Raw genomic sequence first — 27935 nt, 5'->3', positions numbered from 1 at the left:
GAATGGGAAAAGATCTTCACCAACCCCACATCTGACAGAGGACTGATATCCAGAATATATAAGGAACTCAAGAAATTAGACATCAAAACGACCAACAGTCCAATTGAGAAATGGGCTTTAGAACTAAGCAGAGAATCCTCAACAGAGGAAACTCAAATGGCTGAAAGACATTTAAGGAATTGCTCAACATCCCTAATCATCAGGGAAATGCACATCATTGAGACTTAAAGATAGAGGAAGAGACTAGTCACCCTGCTATTTGATGTACCATGGCTGACTGATATCATTGGGAGGCCCAGCTGTATTGAAGAGTAACAGTGGAGGGGAATGAAGTGGTTGGGGGATAGTGGTGGAAGCAGAAAGAGGGAAGTGAGGCAAAATTTGGTTTGGATAAAATAAATAAATAAATAAATAAATAAATAAATAAATAAATAAATGACTCAAAAATAAATCAGGAACATAATTCACTAACCTAAAGAAGGAGATGGACATCAAATTAAAAAAAAATTGCAAAACACAAAATAGAATATAACAGGAAAGAAAGGCCCTTCAGCCTATAATTATAATGAAAAATACTAAGCATAGAGAACACATTATGGGTGGATAAGCAAGGCTTGAAATTGATGATTAAATGGGGAGCAGGAAAGGAACTTAAGGGAGGGAGGGAATATGAGGAGTGAAAACAAAAATTAAGGAATATTTGAGCAAATATATGGAAATCTAGTACAATAAAAACTTTTTAAAATATATACACATGTGATGACAATATAAATAATATTATCAATTAATGGGAGAAATAGTGTTCCAAATGACAGTCTCTTGTCACTGAAGGAAGCTTCCATTTCTCATATCAGGTTACATCTAATTGAGTTCTTGGCCAAAGAGACTCCATGAGAACCCCTAACACAGGCCATTGCTAAGACTATAGGTTGCTCTCCACAAACTGACAGCAAGGCACCATTGCTGAAGACAGCACCTTTATCACTCATCAAACATGGATATGCTGGCAATTACATACAGCTTTCAGCTCTGCATTCCATCATCTTTGTTAAAAGAAAGTACTATGCATACTATTAAAAGAGAAGTGCAAACATGAAGCCTGCCACAAATCCTCTGATCTACATTTGTGTCCTACATGACAGATATGCTAGAGTAATGGTAGCACAAATCTCATGGGAGGAAATAACCAATAATTTATTATACTTAAATCCCACTCCATGAGATGGAACTCATACCTGACACTGCTTTGGTGACCAGAGACTAGATACCCTGGGAACCTAGGGTAAAAGTAATTAATACTGGTCTAACAATTTAGTGACAAAATGACTCCTAATGATATTCTACTATTCTCTGATTTGTGCCTTGTTCATCCATCATTAGAGAGGCTGGCTCCTGAATTTGGCAAGAACAAATAAAGAGACCCACAGATAGACATTACACAGAGTGGATACTTTAGAACAAATCAGTTCTTAATGGTATGTTTCCACTAAATCCCTCCCTCTGTAGCTCCAAGAACTCCTCCTCTGAAGAAGAAAGTGTAAGAGCCAGAGAGGAGGGAGGACATGAGGAAAACAAGGCCCTCCACATTAGCATGGTAAAAACACATATGAAGCCACATTCTGAAGCATGCTGCATTTTGCTCCATGTCTGCACCTGTTCTCTGCTCTATTTTAGAGTTTCTAGTTTCATGATTTTGGGGGGGCTTCCCAAGTGATCAAACATATGGGTCTCTGATTTGTGTGCCATTTCTTGTGATGCTTTTGTTCTGTTGATTTGTCTTGTCTAACTCTAAGGTGATAGTATTATTTCATCATATTGTATTTTATTTTGGTATCCTTTTATAAAGGAATGAATGAATGAATGGATGCTATTCAATCCACTAGGATAAAGGTTAACATCTTAACTGTCATTTGTACCTGCTGGGAGAGGGAATATCAGATTTCTCCACTGCAGTGACCCTGTATATATCTGCTACTCCAGGGCAGTCTTCATGTTCAGGAGTAATTGACCAACATATAGACTCCACAGTTTTGTATGTGTTTGGGGGATGCTTTCATTTGGTTATAGTTGGTGTTTTTATTTTTCATTATTACTAGAAATTTTGTATTCATTTTACATACCAACCACAGATCCCCTTTCCTTCCTTCCTCTGACCCTCTAGCCTCCCCTCTCTAAACCCCATTCCCAACTCCTTCAAGGCAAGGTCTCCCATGCGGTGTCACCAGAGTCTGATACACTCAGTTAAGGCAGGTCCAAGCCCCAACTCCTGCACCAAGACTGTGTAAGTTGTCCCACCATAGGCAATGGGCTCTAAAAAACTTACTCATGCACAAAGGATGCATCCTGATCACACTACCAGGGGCCCATCAAGCAGCAAACTACACAAATGTCTTGCCTATACAAAGGGCCTAATCCAGTCTCATGGTGCTTTTCTCTTTTGGTATTGTTTTAATTTGGGGACTTCTTTAACAAAGAATTTAAATTTGGGTGGGTGAGGAAAGGGAAATAATTCTGAAGGAATTGTGGGAGGGAAAGAATATGATCAAAATATATTTAAATTGCCCGGTGTGGTGGCACACACCTTTATTCCCAGCACTGGAGAGGCAGAGGCAGATAGATATCTGTGAGTTTAAGGTCAGCCTGGTGTACAAGGTGAGTTCCAGAACAGTCTATATACATATATATATATAGTTTTTCTATATGTATATATAATTTATATTTATATATGTGTGTATATATAATTTTATATATGTATATATAAATTATATAATATATAATTTTCTCTCTATATATGTATATATAATTTACAAATTGTTAAAAACAATAAAAAATATAATAGGGAAATCAAAACAAAAAGTTACAACTAACAGCTGCCTTTGTTGTGACCAGAGTATACTTCTATAAGGTAAACAGTGGCTGTAAGACTCCTTCTCCTCCTTAACTAAATTTTTGAAGAATTCTAAGGTGGGAAAGTGGTTTTTTTTCTGACAGACTGTTTACTCAGTGCATTTTTTTGCTCAGTAAAAATTAAAATTGATATCTTTATCTATGATAAGTAAATGTGTAAATGATGGTTACCCTTCATCTATAACTTCCAAACTACTTAAATTTTTGGGTTGTTGATCAAATGAGAATACTGTTTTGATTATATGTTTGGTTTCATTATTATGTGCCCATCATTATAGGGAAAATTTTTTATTAAATGAACATAAAATACACAAATGAACTTCAAAATTAGTTTCCTTAATGGTCTTTTGAAATAATGTCTCTTGCAGCCAAGATTGGCCTCACACACACCAGACAACCAAGGATTACCTAGAGGTCTATCATGCAATGCATGGTTTAGAGTTATGTGACACTCTTCCAATATATGTTTTTTTTTTATTTTTTTAAATAAGAGATATTTGAGACAGATACATAGTATTAAGTATATTTATAACCTTCAGCATTTCATTTCAATGAAATTAAACCTGCAAAATCCTATAAGGTTAGGGGCTATCTGAGTATTTACATATATTGCATTACTTAATATTAAAACATTTTTAGATGTTATCTTCTAAAACTTTTGAAATTTCTAGCATGTTCTAGCTAACCATGCAGAAACCTCTGTACTGCAGAGCACAGAACACCAACCTCCCTGACGGATTGCATGTCTTTGCCCTCTTGTTTTCATTAAAGGGAGATAGCATTCATTTGGACCCACCAGTGGAATGACACTGTTTACCCCTTCCCCATTGACTACTGGGTTATTAGCTGTATCGAATGTGGTGTACAGACATAATTGGAAAAGTCTGAGCTACCATACCCTACTTCAGGGTCAAGTACGGTGGACAAAGAGGCTGAAGAGGAAACACCAGATGTAGGCTAATAAAAGACATGGGGTGTAATCTCATAATTAGTAACTTTTCATGTGCCTACCACTGATACAGTAGGTGGAATGGGAATACTGAGGAATGTGTGATGCTGTATGGGCTGAAAGGCTAATGGATTGTATGATAGCTGTAAGAATAACAGTTACCTTTTTCATGTCTTCATAGCTCAGTACCAGGAAGTTGTCCCTTTCTCTCAGAGACAGCCAGTCACGGGTGTGCTCAAACCATGATCCATATATCACTGTGTGAATGGAGAAGGGAAGTGTTGATTACAAATAATCAAACTGAAGTCTGCCTGATATTCTTCTCTTCTCTGCAAATGAGAGGCAGCTTTACAAAAAAAATCCAGTATTTACATAATTCAATGTGATATTTTACCTGTGGCCATGTCATAGAATCAGCAGCTGGCAATTGAAGTGTAGGTGGATTGTTTACCAGGAAGCAAAGCTCAGATGAGTGAGTCTTAGATAAGCAAGACATTGATGGCTTTGGCCCCAGAATGTCTCTTGCCACTGCTGCTGTGCTGTTACATGTTTACCATTGATAATTTCCTCTGTTTTTTCATGGTATGAATGGGTGTGGGGAAATCCCCACTGCCCTTAATTTATTATGACTATCCAATGGAAATATCCCATTCTCCTGGGCATTTCTATCAGCGGATTATTATAAAGATGATTTCCTCCTAAGCTATTCTATTTAAAGCGAAAATTTTATACACAATAATAGTATAAGAATAAATGGAATTTTGATTATTGAGGGTTTTTAATATAGTAACTGATTGTGATAGAGGTTAGCTTAGTAGAAACACTAATAAAGTCAAAAGCAAGATATGGTGTTTCTCTGCCCCTGACATATCAGGGCCTGCAGAGGATAGAAAATAAGAACAAGGAAATGTCATACAGTTAGTTTTTCTTGAGTATCCATATTGACTGTGGCTTAGGGTAATTATTAAATAAAATAATTCTTTTGTAGAATATTATTTTAAGGTGTGTTACCTTTGCTTATGTTGCTATTGTTTAACTCTGTGAAGTTGTGTTATGGTACCTGTCTAATCACCTGATGGTCTAATAAAGATCTGAAGGCCAATAGTGAGGCAGAAGAACAAACAGAAGGGGCTGGCAGGCAGAGAATATATAGAAGAATACTGGGAGTAAAAAAGAATAAGAAATGAGAAAGAAGAAGGGCAATATCAGGGGTCAGCCACCCAGATACACAGCCAGTCCCAGTATGAGTAAGAGTAAGATTTATAGGTATAAGAGAATGGGAAAATCCCAAAGGCAAAAGGTAAATGGAATAATTTAAGTTAAGAAATGCTTTATAAGATTACAATTTGAGATATGTAATGAAATGATTGACCATTCCTTTGTAACCACAAAATCCAGCTTGCCAATAAAAGACTGGCTGAGAAATATATCTTACTTGCTTTTATTCTGTTAATCTATACCAAGTTGCTTGGATATGAATGTATGAGAGTTCTTGAGATAATTTGTTTTTCATCTACAATATGTAGGATGTTTAATCATTTAAGGGAAATTGGAAATCATGATTTCTAACTGTATTCATTGTATTCATTCACTTAAGAAATAGAATGAAATCACATTGCAATTTTTATATTGTCTGAGAAATTTTGTTCAGATATATAAGCAGTAAGGGAAAAATAAAGAACAAAGAGAAAATGATGGAGAAATACAAATGTTTGTGTATGTTTCCTCCTTTTTTTCTGTCCCAAGAGAGTTAAATTTTGTCCCATCTCTGTCCCCAGTGAATTAAGTTTTACTCCTTCAGATAGAAAATTCAAGTTAAGTGATTAGTTTGCTGACTCCATGGCTTTCCACTCATTCCTTGAGTTCCTGAAAGCTGGTCTTCATGACAATGATAACAGTTGTCACACACACACACACACACACACACACACACACACACAGAGTAAATAAGAAGATAAAATTTAGTTCGTTAGTAAACTCATCACCTTACAGATTTATTTCGGATGCCAGGAGGAGACATCCAAAAGGCAAGTAGCAGTGACAAAGGCATGAGTTGGTAAAATGTGATCAAAACAAAACAGGAAGCCAGAGGGTTCTGAGCATGTCCAGGTGGGGACTTTGTATTACCATCATGTCTGGCAAGCTCTATTAACCCCTTCTGAGGGATCTCTTCCCACTAACACCCACCTCTAAGGTTCTACAACTTGTGGATAGTGACTCTTTAAGACCAGAGACTCTAGAACACAGACAACTAGAGTCATTCAAGTCATAGCCTTCCACATTCAAACCAGTGCTTCATTCCTAGTACTACTGTGATGTGTTTTCATTAGTCAGAGTGTCCTAAGTGTTCCTGGTCTAGTTATGCTGTCTCTTCATGTCTCACCCTCCATTGAGGACTTGTATTGTTCCCCATTATCTGAAGGACCAACTGAATCAAATTAAGCCAGTGTCAGAGCAGTAGGATACATGAATTCAATGAATATAAGATTTTGTTGAAACCTGATGGTGGTAAATGATCTACAGAGAAAGTGTAGAGATAAAGTGAATTGCATAATATATGAAGCAATTAAGTCCCTCAAAGAGACTGAAAGCTAGGCTCAGCTGATGGCTCAATGGAAAGCATTTGTCTTGTATATAAGAATACCTGGGTTTGAATCCTCAAAAACCATTCAAATATGGTGATGCAGCCTGGTTTTGTTAACCTAGTATCTTTCCTGTGACATGGGAGTTGGGAAAAGGATAATGCCCACTAGCTAGAGACCTGCTAATTGCCACACACAGGGATGAACAAAAAGAAGGAGATTGTCTCAAACAAGGTAGAAATCAAGGTTTAGAAGATAGAAACAAAATACCAGGGATTCAATGTCATTTTCAATTACAGAATGAATTTCTGGTCAACGTGGGATAAAACAGATCCTGTGTCAAAACAAAAAGCCAAAAGAATGTTGGTGAGGGCACCAAAAGCAAGCCAATGATAGATATTAATAATAATTAACAGAAGCTCTGCTTTGGAAGTTGTTTTAAAAATATTTGTTTGGGGACATGAATTGCAAAGGGTATGACAACAAAGTTGTCCACAATCATGGTATGCAAACAAGGGTGGCCTTGAATTTTTTATCTACTCCTCTCCACCCAATTAGTACTTTGATTGAGGGTTATATCATCATACTCAGCCTGTAAATGTATTAACTATCACACTTTAATTGATAGGTATCAAAGTATGAGACTTAGTGACTGTATCCAACAATAACAATCACAACCACAAAATTTGAGGGTTATTGGGGAGTAATATTCAATAACCAGACAAGTAAATACTTGCCACCTGGACAAGATTCCAAGGAAGACAGAAAGCTCCAATAACAAATATGTGAAGCATGTATCTCATATGGTGATAGAAAGGGAGATTACCATCAACAAAAGAAACCTGATGAGTGAAATCAAATGAAAGTAGGAAGCAAGGTTATGTGATATTACTAGTAATCACATTAATATCCAGATTGAGGGAAATAAGTCATATGGTAGAAAGAGAGGGGGCAGTGAAAGGAGAGGGAGTAGGAAAAGGAAAAGAGAGGAGGGATTTTAAACATATTATTTGGAGAATATACAAATCTCTAGAAACTTGTGGTTAAAGAAATAAATTTTAAATGATTTATCATATTTTCATTCTTGTATGTGTGTTTTTATGTAAATACAAGTGTGTGTGTGTGTGTGTGTGTGTGTGTGTGTGTGTGTATGTGTGCCTACAGAGGTTAGAGTGTCAGTTTTCCCTGAATCTTGAGTTATATAAAGTAGTGAACCCCTCTGTAAGGGTACTGGGAAACAAACCACTTTCTTCTAAAAAGTATCAAGTGCTTTTGGCCAGAGCCATCTCTCAAACTCCTATGATGACATCATTTTAAAGAATAAATCATAGTACACAATGGAAAATATGAAGTAGCACAAAAAGATCTACACAAAAAATAAATTGTAAATGAATTAAATAGTTATACAAAATAGAATGGTAGGGTAATGAGATGACAATGGGTAAAATGATTATCATGTAAACCTGATGACCAGACCTCAGTCTCTATAAGCCGTATAGATTAGAAATAGACAACTGGCTCCACAAAGTTTTTCTCATGTTCCTCAAATGTTCTGTGAGATGTGAGTACCCACATAGACACTTATGTATATATATATATATATATATATATATATATATATATATATATATATATATATATATACCAGATCACAATAAATAAGACAATTTTAAAAGAAAACTATATAACAGTGTCAATGCAAGTTGAAAGATGCGGGACAATCCAATAAGAACAAATATAACATAGCAAGAAGATATGAGTGGGAATTCTATGATATTGGTCACTCTATGAAAACAACAAATCTGAGGTTCATAGGCATAGAAAACATTTTAAAATTATTTCCCATAGTTACAAAGAGAGACGTTACATTACAATCTTCTACTGTTAATTTGACACAACCTATAACTGCCTTGGAACAGATTTTTAATGAGGAAGTATCTAGATCACATAAGCCTGTGGGTATGCCAATGAAAGAATGTCCTGATCATTAACGGATGATGTAAAAGGTGAAGGATGTTGTGGGCAGCACCATTCTCTACTCATGTGGGTTCAGGAAAACATAAGGTAAGAAAACATTAACTGAAGGCAAGAAAGCAAGAACAAACATATCTCTCTACTGTTGTCTTTGAACACACTGCATTAACTTCCTGCCTAGGTTTCTCATCAAAATTAAACTGTAACTTGGAGTTGTGAACAAAATTAACCCTTTTTTCTCTTGCTTGATTTTTGTTAGAATAGATACCAGATAAGATACAGAAGGAATTTAGAACATCATATAGACAAGACCAGAAAATAAATGTACCTCATAAAATTATAATTAAACAAAGAAAGTCTGCTATGGATATCACTCTGTATAAATAAAATGCTGATTGGCCAGTAGCCAGGCAGGAAGTATAGGTGGGACAAGCAGAGAAGAGAATTCTGGGAAGTGGAATGCTGAGGCAAAGAGATGCTGCCAGCCACCACAATGAAAAGCAACATGTTAAGATACCAGTAAGCCATGAGCCACATGGCAACATATAGATTAATGGAGATGTGATAATTTAAGATATAAGAACAAGATAACAAGAAGCCTGGCATTGCCATACAGTTTATAAATAATATAAGTCTCTGTGTTTTTACTTGGTTAGGTCTGAGTGCCTGTGGGACTGGCAGGTGAGAGAGATTTGTCCTGACTGTGGGCCAGGCAGGACCAGAAAAACTCTAGCTACAAAAGTCCATTGAAATTGGCAAGAGAGAAACACTAAGTCTAATGTAAAAGAAAGTCTGTCAGAATAACAGATTTTTCAACTGTGATTTTAAAATGCAGGATGGCCTGGAAAACTATATTTTAAGTTCTAAAGACAACCAATGACAACTCAGACTACTGTATTCATCCCATCATAACTGCTTCTCATAAATGAAGGAAAAAAAAAATTATATGCTAAAAGTATTCAAAATGAATTTATGACCATCAACACAGCTCTACAAAATATGCTTTTCCACTAAAGAGAAAAAAATGTATCCATAAGGCTGCAACAAGCAGAAGCTTACTTCTGTAGTCAAGTTGACTCAAACTAGAATTATCTGAGAGAGTCACATTTAAGAGTATGTACAGATCAGATTGACTGGTGACAAAGTATTTGTGCTGTTGTCTTGATTGATGATTGGTGTGTTAGGGCCCACAGCATAGGTAGCTGGAGCTGGATTGTATGAGGAACAAAACTGATCACAAGACATTGAAAAAAGTTAACATGCAGATTAGTAAAATGGTTTCTGCTTCAGTTCCTTCTGGAGATACTGCTCTGACTTCTCCCATAGACATATTGTGACCTGAAAGTTAAAGCCAGATAAACAATTTCTTCTCGAACATTGTTTCCTGCTAGAGTATTTTTTTATCACAGAGACCACAAAGCAAGCTAGATCAACAGGTAAACAAGAAATCAATTCAATCTCCTTGGTAAAATTATCAAAATGAGAGGAATCAACAGACACCTTTCAGTAGTACATAATACTAATTTGCCAATTCCTTAATCAAAAGATACAGTGTAGGACATTGGAGTAAATAACTAGGAAGTTTATATTTGTTATATCTCATCATATAAGACAGATATAACCTTACAATGATATGGTGAAAAAAGGTGTTCTGGGAAAAATGGAGCTAGAAAACAAGCATATGATGCTGAACTAATCTGGCATAATAGACTTGAAACCAAATCTATTGAGCAATGATAAACATTACTTCCTACTGCTTAAAGGATCAATTCATAATGAGAAATTTACAGTTACAAACATAGGTTCACCCAGTTATGCACAGAAAAAAACTACTAGATGTAAAGCCATAGGCAAGGATTACAGTACTTTCATTTTCAACAGTTAACACTTCATCCCAGTAGAAAATAAATAGAATTAACTGACATCACAGGTAAAATGGTCTTAAAAGACATTTATAGAATATTGTATCCAAACACTGAAGAATGCACAATGAAAGTCCATGGAACTTTCTCTACAATAGATCATATACTAGGTCACAAAGAACATCTTAACAAACATAGGGTAATTAAAGTAATTCCTTATGTTCTATCCCAAAACTATAAAATGTCTAAAAGTAAATAAGAGAAACTTCAGAACATAAACAGACTCATGGATGGTAAACAACTCACAACTTAATGATGAATGAGTCCTTGATGAAATTAAGAATAGAAAGATTTTTACAGTGAAATGAAAAATAAATTACAACATTCTATAACCTATGGGATGCAGTGAAGACCGCCTTAAGAGGGATGTGTAAAGCTCAAATTAACCACAGTATAATGTCAAGGAGATTTCTAATAAATTAGCTAATGAATTACCTCACGGCTTTGGAAAAGAATAAATGAAACAGCAAAATTATTAGCTGGAAAGAAAACACTAATATTAAAAATATTAGTGAAATTAAAACAGTAGCAACAATAAAACAAACCTAGAGAGTCAAGGAAATAGAGTTTGTACCATCAAAATATAAATACTATTAAAAAAACTTTTGATAAACTAACCAAAGGGAAAAGAAAAAGCAAAAAATAACACAGTAGGACATGAAAAGGGAATCAGTCATTATAACAAGCACCAGTGAATTCACAGAATTATTAAAGTTTACATTAAAATCATTCCACTGAACTGGAAAATCTAAAATATATGGATGAATGTCTACATAGATAAAAATTATGAAAATAAAACTAAGATAACATTGTAAAACAATAAACAGTTAGGTATAGGGACAAGGCTCAGCAGTTAAAAATATTCACTTTTCTTCAAGAGGATAAGGATTCAATTTCCAATACCCACATGATTGCTCATAATGCCATCTTCCTGTCTTTGCAGGCACAAGACACGTATCCAAAAAACACATATGCATGCAACAAAACTCTTCTACACAAAACATGAAATAAATGTGAAATATAGTGAGACCTGACCCTTCTTATTGCCTGCCACCTCTGCTGACAGGGGAAGGCACAGTAAAGACCAGGGCTGAACAACTCAGCTACCGCTGAAGCTCAGATTCTGGACCTTGAGTTGGCTTACTCCAACATCTATGAGCTGCTGAAGAAGGCAGAAAGGGCTGGCCCTATGGAACCACAGGCACAGGATCTCCTTGACTCTGAGTAGGATATCTGAGATGAGTCTGGATGAGAGTCCAGTATTGATGGGGAAGCCAGAGGCCCTGAACCAGACCAACCATTCATTGCAATGAACATTTGAAATTAAAACTGTTTGGGTAAAAGAATATATGGTGTGACACACAGCAGTTCCCAGTGCCATTACAATGAACAAATATGTGATGGACAGATAGGAATACAGAGCAGTGAACTGGTCCAAGTATGTTAGAATTGGAGACTTGACAGCTGTGAATGGTATGAGAGAAAATAGCTCATTGATAGCAGAGCTTGTCATTCCCAAGAGGGGTCAGTGAGATATTTGTTTTTTGTTTTTGTTTTTATTTTTATTTTCTTTTGAGTGGCAGGATACAAACATGGAGGGTAGATATGAAAGGACAGGGAAATGTGTGGAAGTGATATGCAAGATAGGAAATTCCCAAAGAATCAATAAAAAATGTTATAAAAATATGCTAAGGCCTAAAATAACAATGAGTTTGCAAAAGTAACAAAAATAATCTCTAAACTAAAAGAAATGTTCAGGTTAGATGAATTTTTCCAGAACTTCAGAGAACAGCAAACTACTTGAACTGTTACATGAAAGAAGGAAATTAAGGCTCATTATCAAAGTATTTTATCATCTTGATACAAAGAGCAGACAAATATTCAAAAAAGAAAACAAACAAAAAAAAACACTACAGACCTGTAGCTGGGAAGTTTCTCTCCAGGTTCAGCCAAATCCCCGCAGTCCCACAGCCCACTAATAAAATAGTCACTCAGAAGCTTATATTACTTATAAACTGTATGACCATGGCAGGCTTCTTGTTATCTAGTATTTTAAATGAACCCATTTCTATTAATCTATAAATTGCCACATGGCTTATCAGTATCTTACAGCATCTCCCTCTCCTCAGCCTTCCACTTCCCAGAATTCTCCTCTCTCTTTGTCCTGCCTATACTTCCTGCCTGGCTACTGGCTAATCAGCACTTTATTTTTTAACCAATCAGAGCAACACATTCAGAGCATACAGAACATCCCACACCACAGAACAAGATCCATGATTAACATAGATGCAAAGCTTCTTGATAAAATACTTTGTTAACATATTCATGAACATATCAAAGGATAGTAAAATGGCTGAACAGGTAAAGTTGTTTATTGCCAAACCTGAAGACCTAAATCCACATGATGGAAAGAAATAATACATTCTTGTAAGTTTTCCTCTGGTTTGCACCTGCACATTTGACTACAAATATACCCACACTATATATATTTGCGCACATACACAAGTACACACACACACACACACACACACACACACACACACAATATCAAAACAACTGTTCACCATGATCAAGTTGACTTTTTTCCAGAGACTCAGTGGAGGTCTGATTTAATACACAAACATCAATAAATATAAATTAAATAGTACAAATGGACTCAAGAACAGAAAACCCATTGTAAACTGTGTAGATAAAGAAAAGAATTTTTGATAAAATTCATCATCCTCTAATGCCTAAATTCGCAAAGAACTTAGAGTAGAGTGAACATTTTTCAACATAGTATTGGCCATATGTAAGAAAACTGTAGCTTATATTCCACTAGGTTGGGGGAAATCCAATATATTTCCAGTACAAGCAAGAAGAAAATGATGTGGACTTTTTTCTACTTTATAAAATATAGTACCAAAGTCTATAATAGAAAAAAGACAAAACAAAAAAATAAAAGCTATACAAATAAGAAAGAAACAAGTCAAAGTACCTATTCTTCAGTGATACAAATCTATCAATACGAGAGCTGAAAGTGTTTACCAGAAAACACTTAGATCTAATAAAGACTTTTATCTAAGTGACAGGGTACAAAATGATCAAACAAACATAAATAGTTTTTCACTATACCAATGATGAGCAAATTAAGAAACAAAGCAGGGACATGGGTCTGTTAACAAATGTCTAAAGAAAGTACCTCTGAATAAATCTAAACAAATGTGCTGACTTATAAAAATGTCCTATATAATGTTCAGGAATTTGAATACTTGGTTTGCAGTTGGTGTATATTTTGAGAGGATCAGCAAGTGTGAACTTGCTGGAGGAAATATGCCACTGGGATGGGATTTAAGGATACACAGGACTGACATCATTCTGAGTGCTCTCCTTCTGCTGTTTGTGGATTGAGGTGTGAGATCTCGTGTACTACCACAATGCCATGCCTGCCTCCCTGGTGCCATGCTTCCTATAATGGAGATGATAGACTCATCACTCTGAAACCATAAGCTCCAAACAAAGCATTACTTCAATAATTTGCTTTGTTTTATCACAGCAATAGAAAAGTAATGAATACACCAAGGATGCAAAGTTCTCATTACTGAAAACCTCAATACACTGAAGACAGAAACAAATGCAGATATTAGGAGATGGAAAATGTTCCCATGGTCACAGACTAGAAAAATTCATGTTATAAAGATGCACATTCTAGCAAAAACAATGAACAGACTCAATGCAATAACAATCCTGATTTTAGTGTTATACACAGAAATAAAAATTAATAATCTTCAAATTGATACAGAATGGTTGGATGCTCGCTCCTAAATGCAACATTACAGAACTGCCTCTAATGCTCAGGGACCATTACAGAAGGGGGAGCAGAAAGGATGTAGAAGCTGGAAAAGAGAAAGAGAATGGCTGGAAAATGCTGACATGTAGGCATGACAGAGCAAGTGTAGTTATGATCTAAAAGGAATTGAAGCTGCTGCAAAGATCCTGCATAAGACTAGCCCAAAAATGAGTCATTGTGGACTGAGGAAGATACTCAAGGGACACTAAACTCCATAATGAAATTATGAATACTGAATGATTCTGGGTGGTAGGAATTCACTGTCCTCCGTTGTGTCCCCAGTGAGGTGCCAACTAGGTTTCCATTGGCAGTTCAAAACCTCACATTCCCACAGAAGATAAAAATCATGGTTAAATTAAATGGGCCATCAATAGAGAGACATGAAAGTTATAAAAGAGAACTGTAGGGAATGGGGGTCACTAAAGGTGAGAGGGAGATCAAAGAAGGCAAAGGGTTTCAATAAGCAGAACATAATGTATACATCTTTGAAATTTCTAAAGAACAAATTCAATAATAAATTCATACAAAAAGCACAAACAATCCCAGATAATCAAAGCAGCCTTGGAAAAAGATAGTACCTTATTTCAAGTTATACTACAGAGATAGAGTAATGAAAACAGCATAGAACTGACACAAGACAAACATATGGATTAACTGAATAGAAAACCAAGACATAAGTTCACACAACTGCAGGCACTGTATTTTTGACAAAATATCAAAAACATGCATTGGGCCAGGCAGCAGTGGTGCAGCACTTGGGAGGCAAAGCCAGGTGGATGTCTGTGAGTTCGAGGCCAGTCTGGTCTACAGAGCAAGATCCAGGACAGGCACTAAAACTACACAGAGAAACCCTACCTTGAAAAATAAAAAAAAATGCATTGGAAGAAAAATGGGATCTTCAGTACATGGTATTTTGGAAACTGGATAGTTATGTATAGAAGAATGAATTTAGATCTTAATCCTTTATCACACATACACAATACACAAATTCAAACACACACACACACACACACACACACACACACATTCACAGCAATCATGTATCAAGACCCTCAACAGAATACACAAAACTATAAAACTGCTTGAGGAAAATACAGAAAGTGCACTTTAAGAGGTAATCACAGGTAAGGACATTCTAAATGCTACTCATCTCACTCAGAAAATAAGGCCAATACTCAACAAGTGGGATCCCATGAAATTAAAAGATTTCAATCAACCAAAAGAAATCATTAATCATGTGAAGATTCAGCTAATTAATAAAATGTAAGAAAGTTTTCTGAGTTATATGCTCCCAGAAAATATGTATCTAGTATCTACAAAGAAATAACAATGATAAAATATTCAATGTGAAGAAAACAACTGGAACAAAACCTGTCCTACGGAACTAAAAAGTATACCATAAAAGAAAGACAGGGCTTCATATGTATTTTTAAAGTGTTCATCATCATTAGCCATCAAGGAAATACAAACAGAAACTAAAAACTATTTAGGACTCCATCTTATTTGTCAGAATGGCCACTCTTATTAAAAAGTATATATGCCACAGTTGTAACACAGAGAAAACCTGTCTCAAAAACAAAAACAAAGACAAAAAGATAAAAAATGTTTGAAGTGTATGTTGGTAATGTTTAAGAAGACAAGAAAATTTAAATATAAAGGGATTTGAAAGGAGTAGATGTAGATAATGGACAGGACTGTTGAAAGACTGTTTTTCTAGTTCTATATTTATCATGGATTTGGGAGTTTTGTGGTCAAATATTGAGTGAAATATAAACAATATTGAAAGTATAACATTTAATATGAAGTTTCCCAGGTTCTCTTTTGGATACCAATTCTAAATGTATGCAAGAGTCTCAATAATTTGGGTAAATCCTGTTTTTATTTATGTGCAAGTTTCTTTATAATAAAATTTAGTTTTTAATTTTTTTTTAATTTTCAGAAAAATTTTCAGGAATTAAAAGCACTGGTGTAAGTGGACACTACACAGCCATCATTTAAATGACTATGGTATGCATTCAAATGCTTTAAACAGAAATTCCATATGACCCAGCGATCAAATCTTAGGTATATATGCAAACTAGGTAGGTATATAGTACTATAGACTTTGGTATATACAACCACATAGGTACTTGAACATTTGTGCTTATTGCAGCTCTATTCACAATAGCTACAAAACAGGTTTAGCCTAGATGGCAATCAATTGAAAATAGATGAGATTATGATATGTACACACAAAAAATTTTCACTGAGCTCTAAAGATGAAATTAAGAAATTCTCAGTAAAATAATTGGAACTGGAAAATATACTTAATGAGGTAACATAAGCAAAGATAAGACAAACACTTAATCTTTTCTCTCATACTTGGATCCTAGACAAATTCTTAGCATGTTTACCTTGATGTGTATATTAAGGAGAGGAAGGCAGAAAGGATCCATTAGAAGAGTAACAAGAAAAAAGAGACCTTAAGGAGAAAGAGGTACCAGGACACATATGATATCAATATGAAGGAAGGGAATATAAGACTGATTGTGTTGATGCAAAGATAGGGTGGGTAAATTAGGGATAGAATTAACCAAAACCAAGAATATATGAAAATGCCATTAGTTTGTAAGCTCATTTAAAAATTAATTAAAGAGTTTAAATCAGGCAACTTTCATGAGCAGATACTACTGCTCCCAGAAGCTATTGGTTTAAAAATGAAAACTCCATTGCCATTATTGGGATACCTCTCTAAGAGTTGTTGCCTAAAATGGACCTGAGGCAATTGTCTAGGCAATTGTCACTGTTGTCAGTTGCCCACAAAAACTGCTTGGTAAGACCCTAATTCTAAAGGCAACCTTGTAGTCATATCACAGAACATAAGGAAAACAAACAGAATGAACTGAAATATGTCTTTCTCCTGAGTAGCTCTCATTGTTACTGAAGGTTTTATGTAGGCTACTTTTGGGAGCTTCTTGTCAATAATATTACTCAGCTATGGACACTGATATCTATACTTCAACTATCCATACAATATTTGTCCACTGATGTAATAATGGCAATTGTGGTATCAGAGTAAAGCATCATTTTCTGATTGAGAAAAATTCACATCTCATACAATCAATATGGTTAACTATCCATATCGGGGAGGGAATAGGTCCTAGTGATGTTGCTATCACTGCTGTTCTGTTCACCACAAGCTATATTATCTTCATTAGTACTGGAAAAACTAAATACTCCAAATATTGCGAGGATGGCATGTCCTGGGTCAAGCCATAGCTGTATCATTAGGCAGTGACTTGTGAGAACAGGAAGACTTCACAATTAGGTTTATAATGGTAACGATCCTTGGATCAAGAGATTGGTAGAGTTTAGAGAGATAAGCTGGAGTCAAGAGAAAATTACAAAATATATGAAAGGCTAAGATGTAACCAAGATAGATAACAAAAATGGCATTGGAAGTTGAACCTCAGCATTAAATAAATAGAACATGGTAGTAGGTGCTTATAGTCTTATAACTCATGAGGTAGATGGAGGAAGAACAGACCTTCAAGGCAATCCCTATCTGTATAGAGAGTTCAAGACAGGCCAGCCTAACTTATATCACACCTTGTCTTCACAAATGTATCTCAGCCTCCCTCAACCCCTATATTTAAACAGGACACTCACCATTTCCTTTGAGGAACCATTCAAAGTAAGTTGTTAGTGACTCTGGCTTCTTAATAAAGTTTGACTTATACCAGAAAAAATAACCAGACACGAGAACATCTCTGGGATTTCTGATGACATAGATTGCCTTAAATAGAAAAACATGCAAATGAAAGTCAATATAGTATAAACCACCTTATATCTGGCATAGTTTATATGAAATGTTAATCAAATATCAATGAGGTTTCTAAAAGCATTTGTTATTTTTATTTGAATGAAATATAAATAGAAGTGCAAAATATCTATATTTATAAAAATCTTTTATAATTTTATTTGATTTACAAAAATGTAACAGAAAAATGACTACAGTCGCTAATACTGAAAAAAAAAACAGCCACAACAAAAAGCCAAGATTGATTCAATACTTGTAAAGACAAATATCTTAGTGTGAGGAAGACTATCTATCCACTGTGAAAGAATATCTTATATACAAAGAGTAATTGATACTGTGCTAAAGCTATGTGAAAAATGACAAACTAATTGGTTTCTATAACTGTAAATATGAAGAAAACTCTAAAAAGAATCATGATGCAGAGTTTAATGCTAGTGTTTCACTGCACAATGGTGAATACAAAGACCCATGAGCTCCTAAAAAAGTGCTGAGATGGAGAGAAATAGACTTCCCCTGGGAAAAGCACAGCAACTGGTTATGCAATATCAATTTCTTAGCCCTGAAAACATACATACAGGTAACATTGTGCCTACTGAGCAGATCGTACCAAGATACTTAGAAATATGTAGATAAATACACAGATGTAATAAAAAACATAAATTTGAAAGAGAGAAAATAGTGGTATAGTAGTAAGCCTGGAGAGAGGAAGGGGGAATAATGTATGTAATTATAGTATAACCTCAAAAATAGAAGAAATAAATTAAATAAATAAATTTAAGGAAACTAAGTTAATATTTTCTATCAATGCTCATTATATAATTCATCTTTTAGACCTTAATTTCTCCAGACACAAGTTTCCTAAATCCAGATAAGACACACATATATAGTTTAATGGTCGCAACTTTATTGTGATAGTTTCAAAAGAGATTATTTTCTATGTTTGTCTTTATGGTTTAAGCATAAATACTTATAGGTTCTAAGGTGGAGGGATTTCCAAAAATCTTTCTAATTAACAACAAGCTGTGGTAAGTCAGAACCTGTAGGTCTCTGATTCCATCTGGAGATCCTTTTTCAGTAATGTCAGTGATTCCTGTGGCTATTGATCTCAATGGACAGCTAAACACAGCAAGACACAGTGGATATAGATAAGCCATGATTGTTGAACAATCTCCCAGATTACAACATTAGTGCCTGGTCAGGCTGCTTCCCCTATAAACAACTGTGCTTGGGTGATTCATCCATTTGACATGGGCTATATGTAGAATCAAGATTAGCTAATTGACTTTTATCACAACAAAACAGTAATATCCACTGTACACTAGAATTTGAACTCACCTTGACCTGTATGTGTAGTCCCTAAATACCCTGCTGTGATAATACACTTTTTTCATATATGTTTGCCCAGGATCACTGAGAGATGGTTGATATTCCAGTACTTTGATTTAGTCTGAGAAGGGGACACATTACCATCACCTAGTGTGTGAGAATCCCAGCTTTCCTCACCAAATCTATGCAGAGTGCATTTCAGGCAGATCTCCAGGGCCCATCATGGTAGAATAAATTAAATGTGCATTTATTTGGCCAAAGTATTCTCAACCACTGGACACTGACCTTGGCTTTAGAACTAAAGAAAGACTTGGGGAAAAGATGAATAGGGAGGTGGGAGCTCATGAGTCGTGGTCCTTCCTTATTGATTAATATTGGATATCCATTTTGAGTCTCTATCCAGGGTGAGCGTTCCCAGATGGGCACAGATTGGATCCATTTGGGATTCCCCTTGGTTTGAATCAAGCAGACAGTCTCAATCAGCCAGTTAGTTCCTGAACAAGAAGGAAAAGTTATTGTCATTCATTTCAAGAGCACCTGTCAAAGCTTTAAATAAAATTTACAACCATATAATTTACACTGCAGCTGTTTTCAATCACAAAGGCAAGTGGTTTTCACAATATTCACATGGTATACATACAAAATATATTCTTCCAGCACACTCAAAATGCTTCACCTAACAAAACTAAGAATCTTTACTCAGTAAACTCCACCTGCCTATTCAACATCCCCCTCTTTTCCTAAAACATAAGCATTCTACATTCTGGTTCAGTGAATTCAACTATCACAGATATTTGTCAGGGATGCAGTCATGGAATCTGTCCTTGAGATGGGATCCTCATTTAATACAATGCCATTAAGATACATCCAGTCCGCAGTGTATATATGAGTACTGCTTCTCTTTTGTAAATAAATTCCTTTGTGTCTAATCGCCATACACACTTGTATTTGTGAGTGTATGCTCATTTGTCTGTGGGTCTTTCTCTAGCTTTATTCTCTGGACTATAATTTGAATCCTTTTCCTGCAGTTTATTGGCCTTGAATTTTCCATGTTATTGCCCTTTGATGTTAGTAACCTAATACTTAACCAATGTTTACTGCTTCAGCCACCCACCAATACCCCTCCCCCAAATGACCATGATGCCTTTCTTGGTTACTTGAGTTTTGAGAATCTTTCCTCTACCTGGAGAAGGTCCATGGTTATTGTTCTAACTGACATTGTGCTCTCCTCCACATATTCTTACATTCATGCCTTTTTCTCTTGATGCTATTTCATCTGTTTATCCTCATCATTATCTCTATTCCACTCTCTTCCTTACAGAGACAAACCAATGCCAGAATCTGCTTTAGGAAATATTGTCATTGTTCAGTAGTAGTGCTTGAGCCGCCCCTCTGACTATACAGTTTAGGTTAGAGCTCTTCCTCTGAGTAGAAACGCTCTCAGATACAGCTCTTTATGACCACAAATCACTGAACACATGAGATATGTAAAGCATTCCATTCACCACCCTAATGAATGATTATTAAAGCCCTCGTCTTCCACAGATAGTAGAGAATCATTCTCAATGATGTTTCTTACCTGACTTTGGGTAAGACAGTATGACTGTGTCTTCATCTCTGATCACAAACTTATCACGACTTTCTTCAAGTATTTTTTTTTCATATCCTAGAGCAGGGAAAGGTATTCCTTCAAACCAAATGTAGTCTGACATCCCAAAGAACTCTTTCTTGGTGCTGTGAAAATTCCAGTCTTGGCCACCTGTTCAGCTTAAAGCGAATGCTGAGAGGTAAAACTTATAGTGCAGGCAAAAAAATCATTTGCATTCCAAAGTTTGTTCTGAAATGAGCTGCTGATAGGAAGAAATATAGATTGCAGCAACCAGTCAAAGGTTGCTGTATTAAGCAACTGTGAACTTATTCAGATTGTTCTGGAGAACTGTGAGCCTGAGGTCATGACCCCAAACCAGAAACTCAAAAACAAGTACTTAGACATAGAAAGAGGGCTTAATTTAAAATAATTTCTAATAGACTCAGCTTTCAGAATGGTTTAAAATGGGCAAAAAATTACAAAGACCATAAAAATGCTGTCCTGAAAAAAAATGTTGTCCTGTACAATAATTTTTAAAAGTAGGGATTGTTTTTGATAAACTCATAGTGCCTTCACTGTACCATATGATCCTCACCCTCGCTTCTCTCCTCCATTGCCTTCAACCCTTTCCTGTATTCATCATCCTTTCTTTAATTTTCCCTGCTATGTTTACATGATCACATGTTTATATAACCTACAAAGTCCATTTAGTTCTTTTTGTATGTGAATATATCCTTAGATGAGCACTTAGGATTGAACACCAATATGGGATTTACCCTCCTGAGGCAGCTGACTCTACTTCCCTCTTTCATCAGCCATTGACCTGCTGTATTTCTTCTTCTAAGGATAAGATGATGTAAAAACTTCCCCTGTTCTTATTAGGGTAACAACTGGTGCCATTATGATGGTTCATTTGGGTAAATACACTGTTGAGAGGTCATAGGTGTATTTTTTTCTGTCATGTCTATAGGATATGTGCTATTAACAGATATCCTCAGGGTCGGTGGGCATTCTGTCCCCTATTCTGTATTTTCCCCAATCCTTCGATAAAAGGGATTCATTGTAAGTAAGTTTTGCAACTCTGTGAGTTTGTTTCTGGCCTTTGGCACCAAATTATGATTTCGCAACTCTGGGGGGGGGCAGTAAGGCATCCTGACTATTTTGGGAGTCAGGTGACACCTTGAGCTTCTAGGACAGCTCGGACAGTTGGAGCTACAATGAGAAAGCTCAGCCCTGGAGGGTGAGGTATCCTGGATACCTCAAGTGCTAGGACAGCTCGGCCCTGCAGATATCCCAGATACCTCGAGCTGCTTAGGACAGCTCTGCAGTGGAGGGAAAGGTATCTCAGAAAAACCTGAGCTGCTAGGACTGCTCTGATGGCTGGAGCTGCAATGAAACAGGTCAGCCCGGAAGGGAAGGTATTCTGACTGTTTGGATGAGTCTGGCCTGGAGCTGCTAGGACAGCTCAGCAGGGAAGGGTATCAAGAGTCAGGCAAGACCTAGTGTGGTGGGGGAAGTTCTCCCTACAGGATTTAGCAATCCTGCTCCTCTTCTGCAGAGCCACTACAGCTGAGCTTTGCTCAGCCCCCAGTTAATGGGGGTTCCTAGCAGAGCTCCAATCCCCTTCCTAAAATGTTTTTTTTTTTTTTTTTTTTTTTTTTTTGCTTTACTCTGCAAAAGGTGAAAAAGCTCTGCTAAAATGTAGCATTTCCTTCAGCTCCAGTGAAAAGTTCTTACTTTTTCAGCTCCCATTTGCTCAGTCCCCTGAGAGTAGTTTCAGCAAGGTTCCTCTGTTCATCTCCCCTTGCTCAGCTCCCTGAAGGATGTCTTAGCAAGGTTCTTCTCTTCAGCCCTGCCTTGCTCATTCCCCTGAGAGTAGACTCAGCAGGGTTCTTCTCTTCAGCTCCTGCTTGCTCAGCCCCCTGAGAGATGTCACAGCAAGGTTTATTCTATGCAGCTCCCCATTGTTCAACCCCCTGAGGTACATCTCAGCAACATTCTTCTGTTCAGCTCCACCTTGCTCAGCCCCCTGAGAGATGTCTCACCCAGGCTATTTTTTTTCTCAGTCTACTATGGAATATCTTAGCAATTATCTTCCCTGTGCTTGCAAATGAATATCTTCACACCCAAAACTATTTATGGGAAAGAAATTTATTTAGGAAAGAGGAGTTCAGGAGTGTGGCTGACTCTAAGAGGGTGGAGAGAATGCTCACAACTGAAAAGGCAGGGTAGTGTAGTTTATGTAGGATATCTTGGGTATGGATTCAACCAAGGATTGGTTAGTTTTTTTTTTTTCTGCTCATGGATTGTTTAGTTTTGTGGATTAGGGGCAGAAATGAACCTCATCTCAGAGTTTCAGAGTCAGGGCATGTTTCCTTGGTTCTAGGTGTGTGAATAAAGTATTCCTTTCTCTGGCTCAGGTCTCAGATACAGAATGTGTTTCCTTGCCTGGTTATGTTCTCCAGGGTCAGTGTGCTTACTTTATTGTTCTGTGTTTGGTTGATTTCACTTGTAGTTGCCCAGGGACAAAGATGGCTCTGATCTTAGAGTCAAACTGTGCTTTATTCACTGGCTTTTCTTAGCTTTTTGATTCTAATTCTAAAGCCAGGGTATATTTCTTCCACTGGCTCTGATTCTAGGTAACAAGAGTGTTTCTTTGATACTGATTTCAGAGTCAGGACATGTTTCTTAGGTTCTGGGTTTGGGGACAATGTTTCTTTCTCTGGCTCCTGTCCCAGATCCAGGCTGTTTTTCTTCCTGGTTCTGGGCTTTAGGGTCAGGATGGGTTCCCTACATTCATTGCAGATGTATCAACTGGAGTTGGGTACTTTACAGTGAACTATTTGTGGAACTTTGTGATAGTCTCCTTATATTGCAAAAAGAAGCTTCTTTGATGAGGGGTGAGAACTATATCTGTTTGTATAACAATAGGTATTGAAAAAACAGCTAGAAAGTATACTCGTTTAGGAAACTGGCAGTAGCAGGTTCACCTCTTGTCTCTATGACCTCTCCATGACTAACTGGTTGTCTATGTTTACAGGACCAGACATGGCTTACCTCTTGTTGAATGTTCTTAAAGTCCAACTAGACAGCCCTTGAAACCTCTAAGATGAAAGTTCCACTATTTCACCTTTGTGAATGTCTTGCTACTCCAGTAATTGTTGTGGCTCCCAGATATCACATCCAGATAGGTCTAGTGATTTTCCCTTTCCCTTGGCAGCTTTTCACTTTATGAAAGCCAGATTTCAGGAAAGAGGTCCCCTGTCAGTTTCAGTTCAATTCCCTCAATTTCTGTGTCTGAACTGCGCTGAGGCTTTACCACCATAATTGAATCTTCAAGTTTTGTGAAGCAATCAAGGGCAGCATTAGCTGATACTCTTTTGGAGGAAGTCTCTTGGTTTATCCTGACCAACAGCTTGAGAGGAAATTTCTCATGCAAGATACTTGGCTTTTCTTATATATTCCATGGCATTTGGGGGGAATATAATCACTACTAATGGCATATCATCTTTAAAATGCATGCTAATATATGCATATTATTTGTGATTTTAGATAAATATTAAATGATAAGATTCTTTCTTTTCAAACATCCTTACTCTGTACTTAATATTTATCTCTCCTTCCACTTAGATACACTGTATTGTACTCTGTGACCTTTTATCAGTTAAACTCCCCATCCATTTATTCCATTTCTCCCTTTGTAGTACCTGCATGCTATCCTAGTATCTAGAGATGCTTTACCAAATGGTCCCATTTTTCTTTTCTTTGTTCTGCAGTTGATTGAGGTTATAAACTCATATCTACAGGTTCAAAGCCCAAAAGGACAAATAAGAGAGAACATTTAATATTTCTATTTCTGTGTCTGTATTAACCATTCAGTATAATGCTTTCTAGTTCAACACATTTGCCTGAAAAGATCATAACTTCATTTTCCTCCATACCTGACTAGATGTCCAATGTATGCATGTATCACATTTTCATTAGTAATTCATTGGTTGCAGGACATTTAGGTTGTTTTTCTTTCTTAGCTACCATGAACAGAGAAGTAATGAACGTGGCCAAGGGAGTATTTGTGAATTAGGATATCAAGTTCTTTAAACCAATGAGTAATATCTTTGAGCCAAGTAATCAATTTTCCTCACTGATTTCCAGAGGAGTTTCCTATCACACTAAAAGCGAATGAAGGTTCTCCTTTCCCCACACCTTCACCAGAATTGATTCTCATCAACATTTGCTCTTGATTGTTTGTGTAATGATAGTGATTCTGGCTGAGTAAGATGAAATCTCAAAGAAGTTTCAATTATCATTTTATGAAGTTTAAAGATGTTGAAAATTTAAAAATATTTCTTAGCCATAGACATTTTAATTTCCTCTCTTGAGAACTTTCTGGTCAGAGATGTCTTCCATTTTTTAATATAGCCAAGTTAGTAAAGAGATCATTCTTTTATCTGACAGTTCTGTATATTTAAATTCTTTTCATATATTTTTATTAATAATTTCCATGTAATATATTGTGTTCATAATTTACACCAAACTGCAACGCCTTCCATATTCTACAATATCAATTTTATCCCTCTCTTAATAAAAACACAAACACGAAGAAAAATACAAAGAAAAAAATGAAACCAAACAAACATAAAATGATAGACTCTCCCAGACACACCAAATAAACATGTTGTTTGTTTTGTGTTGGCCATCTATACCTTGGTATGAGAGCTGCCATGGAATATGGCTGATACACCCAGTGACACTGCATTGGAGAAAACCTAATTACCCTTTCCTAAAAGGTATTAATTACATACATCTTCTTGGTTAGGAGTGAGACATTATGTACAACTGTTTTTCTCTGTGCTGAAATGTTGTCTCATCTAACCTGTGAAATTGTGCATGCTACTAGTCTTTATGAGATACTATATGCACTAACCCTCTAGTGCCTGGAATATTCTGTTCCATTGAATTCATTCAACACCTCTAGCTCTTACAATCCATCCATATCTTGTTCTTCATAGATCTTAGAGTCATGGGTAGATGGATTTTATGAAGATATCCTATTTTGGAATGATTTCTCCAAGTTCTTTACTTTCTGCACTTTGTCCAGTTTTAATCTCTGTTAATTAAAATCTATTGCAAAAAATTAGCTTCTCTGATGACAGTAGAGTGATGCCTCATTGTATGTGTATACAAATATTTCATCAGGACTAATATTATTGCTGTTTTATTTAACAGAATAATAGTTACAAACTTTCCCATAAGTTCAGGACCAATCTAGGATCAGGTTTTGGCCACATTATCAGTGTCAGATGAGGGTTCCATTTGATGGAGTTGGATTTAAATCCAATAAAAAGTCCCATAGTATTTTGCCATTAAAGTACCAAGTAATGTATCTTGAAGGTAGGTCACTTGGATACATCATACAATTTGTAGATGTATGAGATTTATGATTGCTTTTCTCCTCCTGTAGTGTGCACAGTACCTTCCAGTACTTTTAATGATGATCAGTAGAGATGAAGACACCAACTTGGTAGACACCAACTCAGTTTATCCATGGTCAATAATATAAGTTAAGTTCTGTCTTCAGGAATAGGGTCTTGTCATCATGTTGTGGAAGGTAACCAATGGCATTGAATATAGTCTATAATATTTGGGGGTATATATGGGGCCCTTTTTGCCAAATACTCAAAAGATGAAAACCAATTACTGATACTGGATATTGTACTTGATAGCATGTAAATGTTAGTCAGAGCATGATCTCTCCTATATGTCAAAACACAATTTGAATTATTTTATTTACTTTAAAAATCTTCTAAAGTTCCAAACATCCAGTTCATGCACTGATGATAAGAATCCATAGCTGATATGTAAAATTAAATTAAATTATAAAATAAAAAAATCTTCTAAAGTAGTGGGTTTTTATATATATTTATGAACTTTCAAACTATATTTAGTATCAATTTTAGGAAACACTAGCCCCCACCAGTTGATTAAAATTTGATCTTGCCTATTATTTTGATATTGTACAAGGTTTAAGTTTAGAGAAATAATGAGACTAACACTATAGAATATATCCTATGACAAGAAAGTGTCATTTTGAATTACATTCTAACTAATTGTTATCATCTGATACCAAATTGTGGTGGTTTTTAAGAAAATGGCCAACAAACAGAGTCGTAATATTAAGAGATATAACTTCGTGGAGTAGGATTGGCTTTGTTGGAGTAAGTGTGACACCTGTGGGGTAGGCTTTGTGGTTTGACAAATGCTCAAGCTACTCCCAGTGATTCAGAGCACATCATGTTGCCACTTGATAAAGATATGAGGACTCACAGCTTCAGTATCATGTCTGTCTGCATTCTACCTTGCTTCCCAACATAAGGATAATAGGATAACCATCTGAGGTGTAAACTAGCCACCCATTAAATAGATTCATTTATAAGAGTTGCTGAAGTCATGTTGTACCACTATGTTGTGTCTTCATAGTAATAGAAACCCTATCTAAGAAATAAATTTTAATTGGGATGGGAGAAGAAATGACAGATTAGACATACATGTGAGAAGTAAATATTCCATTGATTTTGTGGAAAATATTCTCATTTGTAAGAAGACCATAAAAATGGGAGAAGCATGATATGTATCAGTTGTTAAGAGTACTTTTTGTTCTTTCAGAGGACACAGATTCCTTTCTTGTTACACATATGTCACTCTCAAACATCTGTAGCTAGAGTTTGAGGTAATCCAATGATCTCTCCTGGTTTTACTAGGTACCAGAAATGCGTGAGGTATACATATAATCATGCAAGTAAAACATTCAAAAATAAAAGTAAACTTGAAACATATTTTAAAAATAAGGAGTCAAATTAGAATTTTGACAAAATTTTACTATGAATTTTTCTGTTCTACTTTAATAATTCTCGTAATATTAAATTTGCCAATCAGTGAAGAGAATATTTCTGGATGGTGTCATTCCAGTTCATGTTGTTCATTTTAGATGTTTCTTTTGTTTCTTAAATCTTTGCTGTGACTTTTACTACCTTTTTCAAGACTAGTCCCAGTATACTTTAA

General features: G+C 35.9%; 1 protein-coding gene and 1 pseudogene across 3 annotated transcripts in view; one reads left to right on the top strand and one right to left on the bottom strand.

Moving 5' to 3' along the window:
* Positions 1–21156, bottom strand: part of LOC114685241 (probable alcohol sulfotransferase) — a 39293-nt gene extending 18137 nt beyond the window's left edge. Inside the window, exons 1-4 of one of the 3 annotated variants that reach the window (XM_028859825.2) lie at positions 20868–21156; positions 19574–19782; positions 17812–17938; positions 4019–4113 (exon numbers count right to left, since the gene is read on the bottom strand). In XM_028859825.2, the coding sequence (XP_028715658.1) occupies positions 4019–4113; positions 17812–17938; positions 19574–19782; positions 20868–21000 (564 nt within the window). In that variant the 5' untranslated portion in view covers positions 21001–21156. The remainder of the gene's footprint in view (positions 1–4018; positions 4114–17811; positions 17939–19573; positions 19783–20867) is intronic. The other 2 variants (XM_037202071.1, XM_037202070.1) reach the window with 2 other exon arrangements.
* LOC114685238 overlaps positions 1–27935 on the top strand; it is a 127231-nt pseudogene that overhangs the window by 37416 nt on the left and 61880 nt on the right.

Source organism: Peromyscus leucopus, chromosome 1 (genome assembly GCF_004664715.2).
Source record: "Peromyscus leucopus breed LL Stock chromosome 1, UCI_PerLeu_2.1, whole genome shotgun sequence".
NCBI lineage: Eukaryota > Metazoa > Chordata > Mammalia > Rodentia > Cricetidae > Peromyscus > Peromyscus leucopus.
This window is presented reverse-complemented; position numbering and strand designations above follow the sequence as displayed.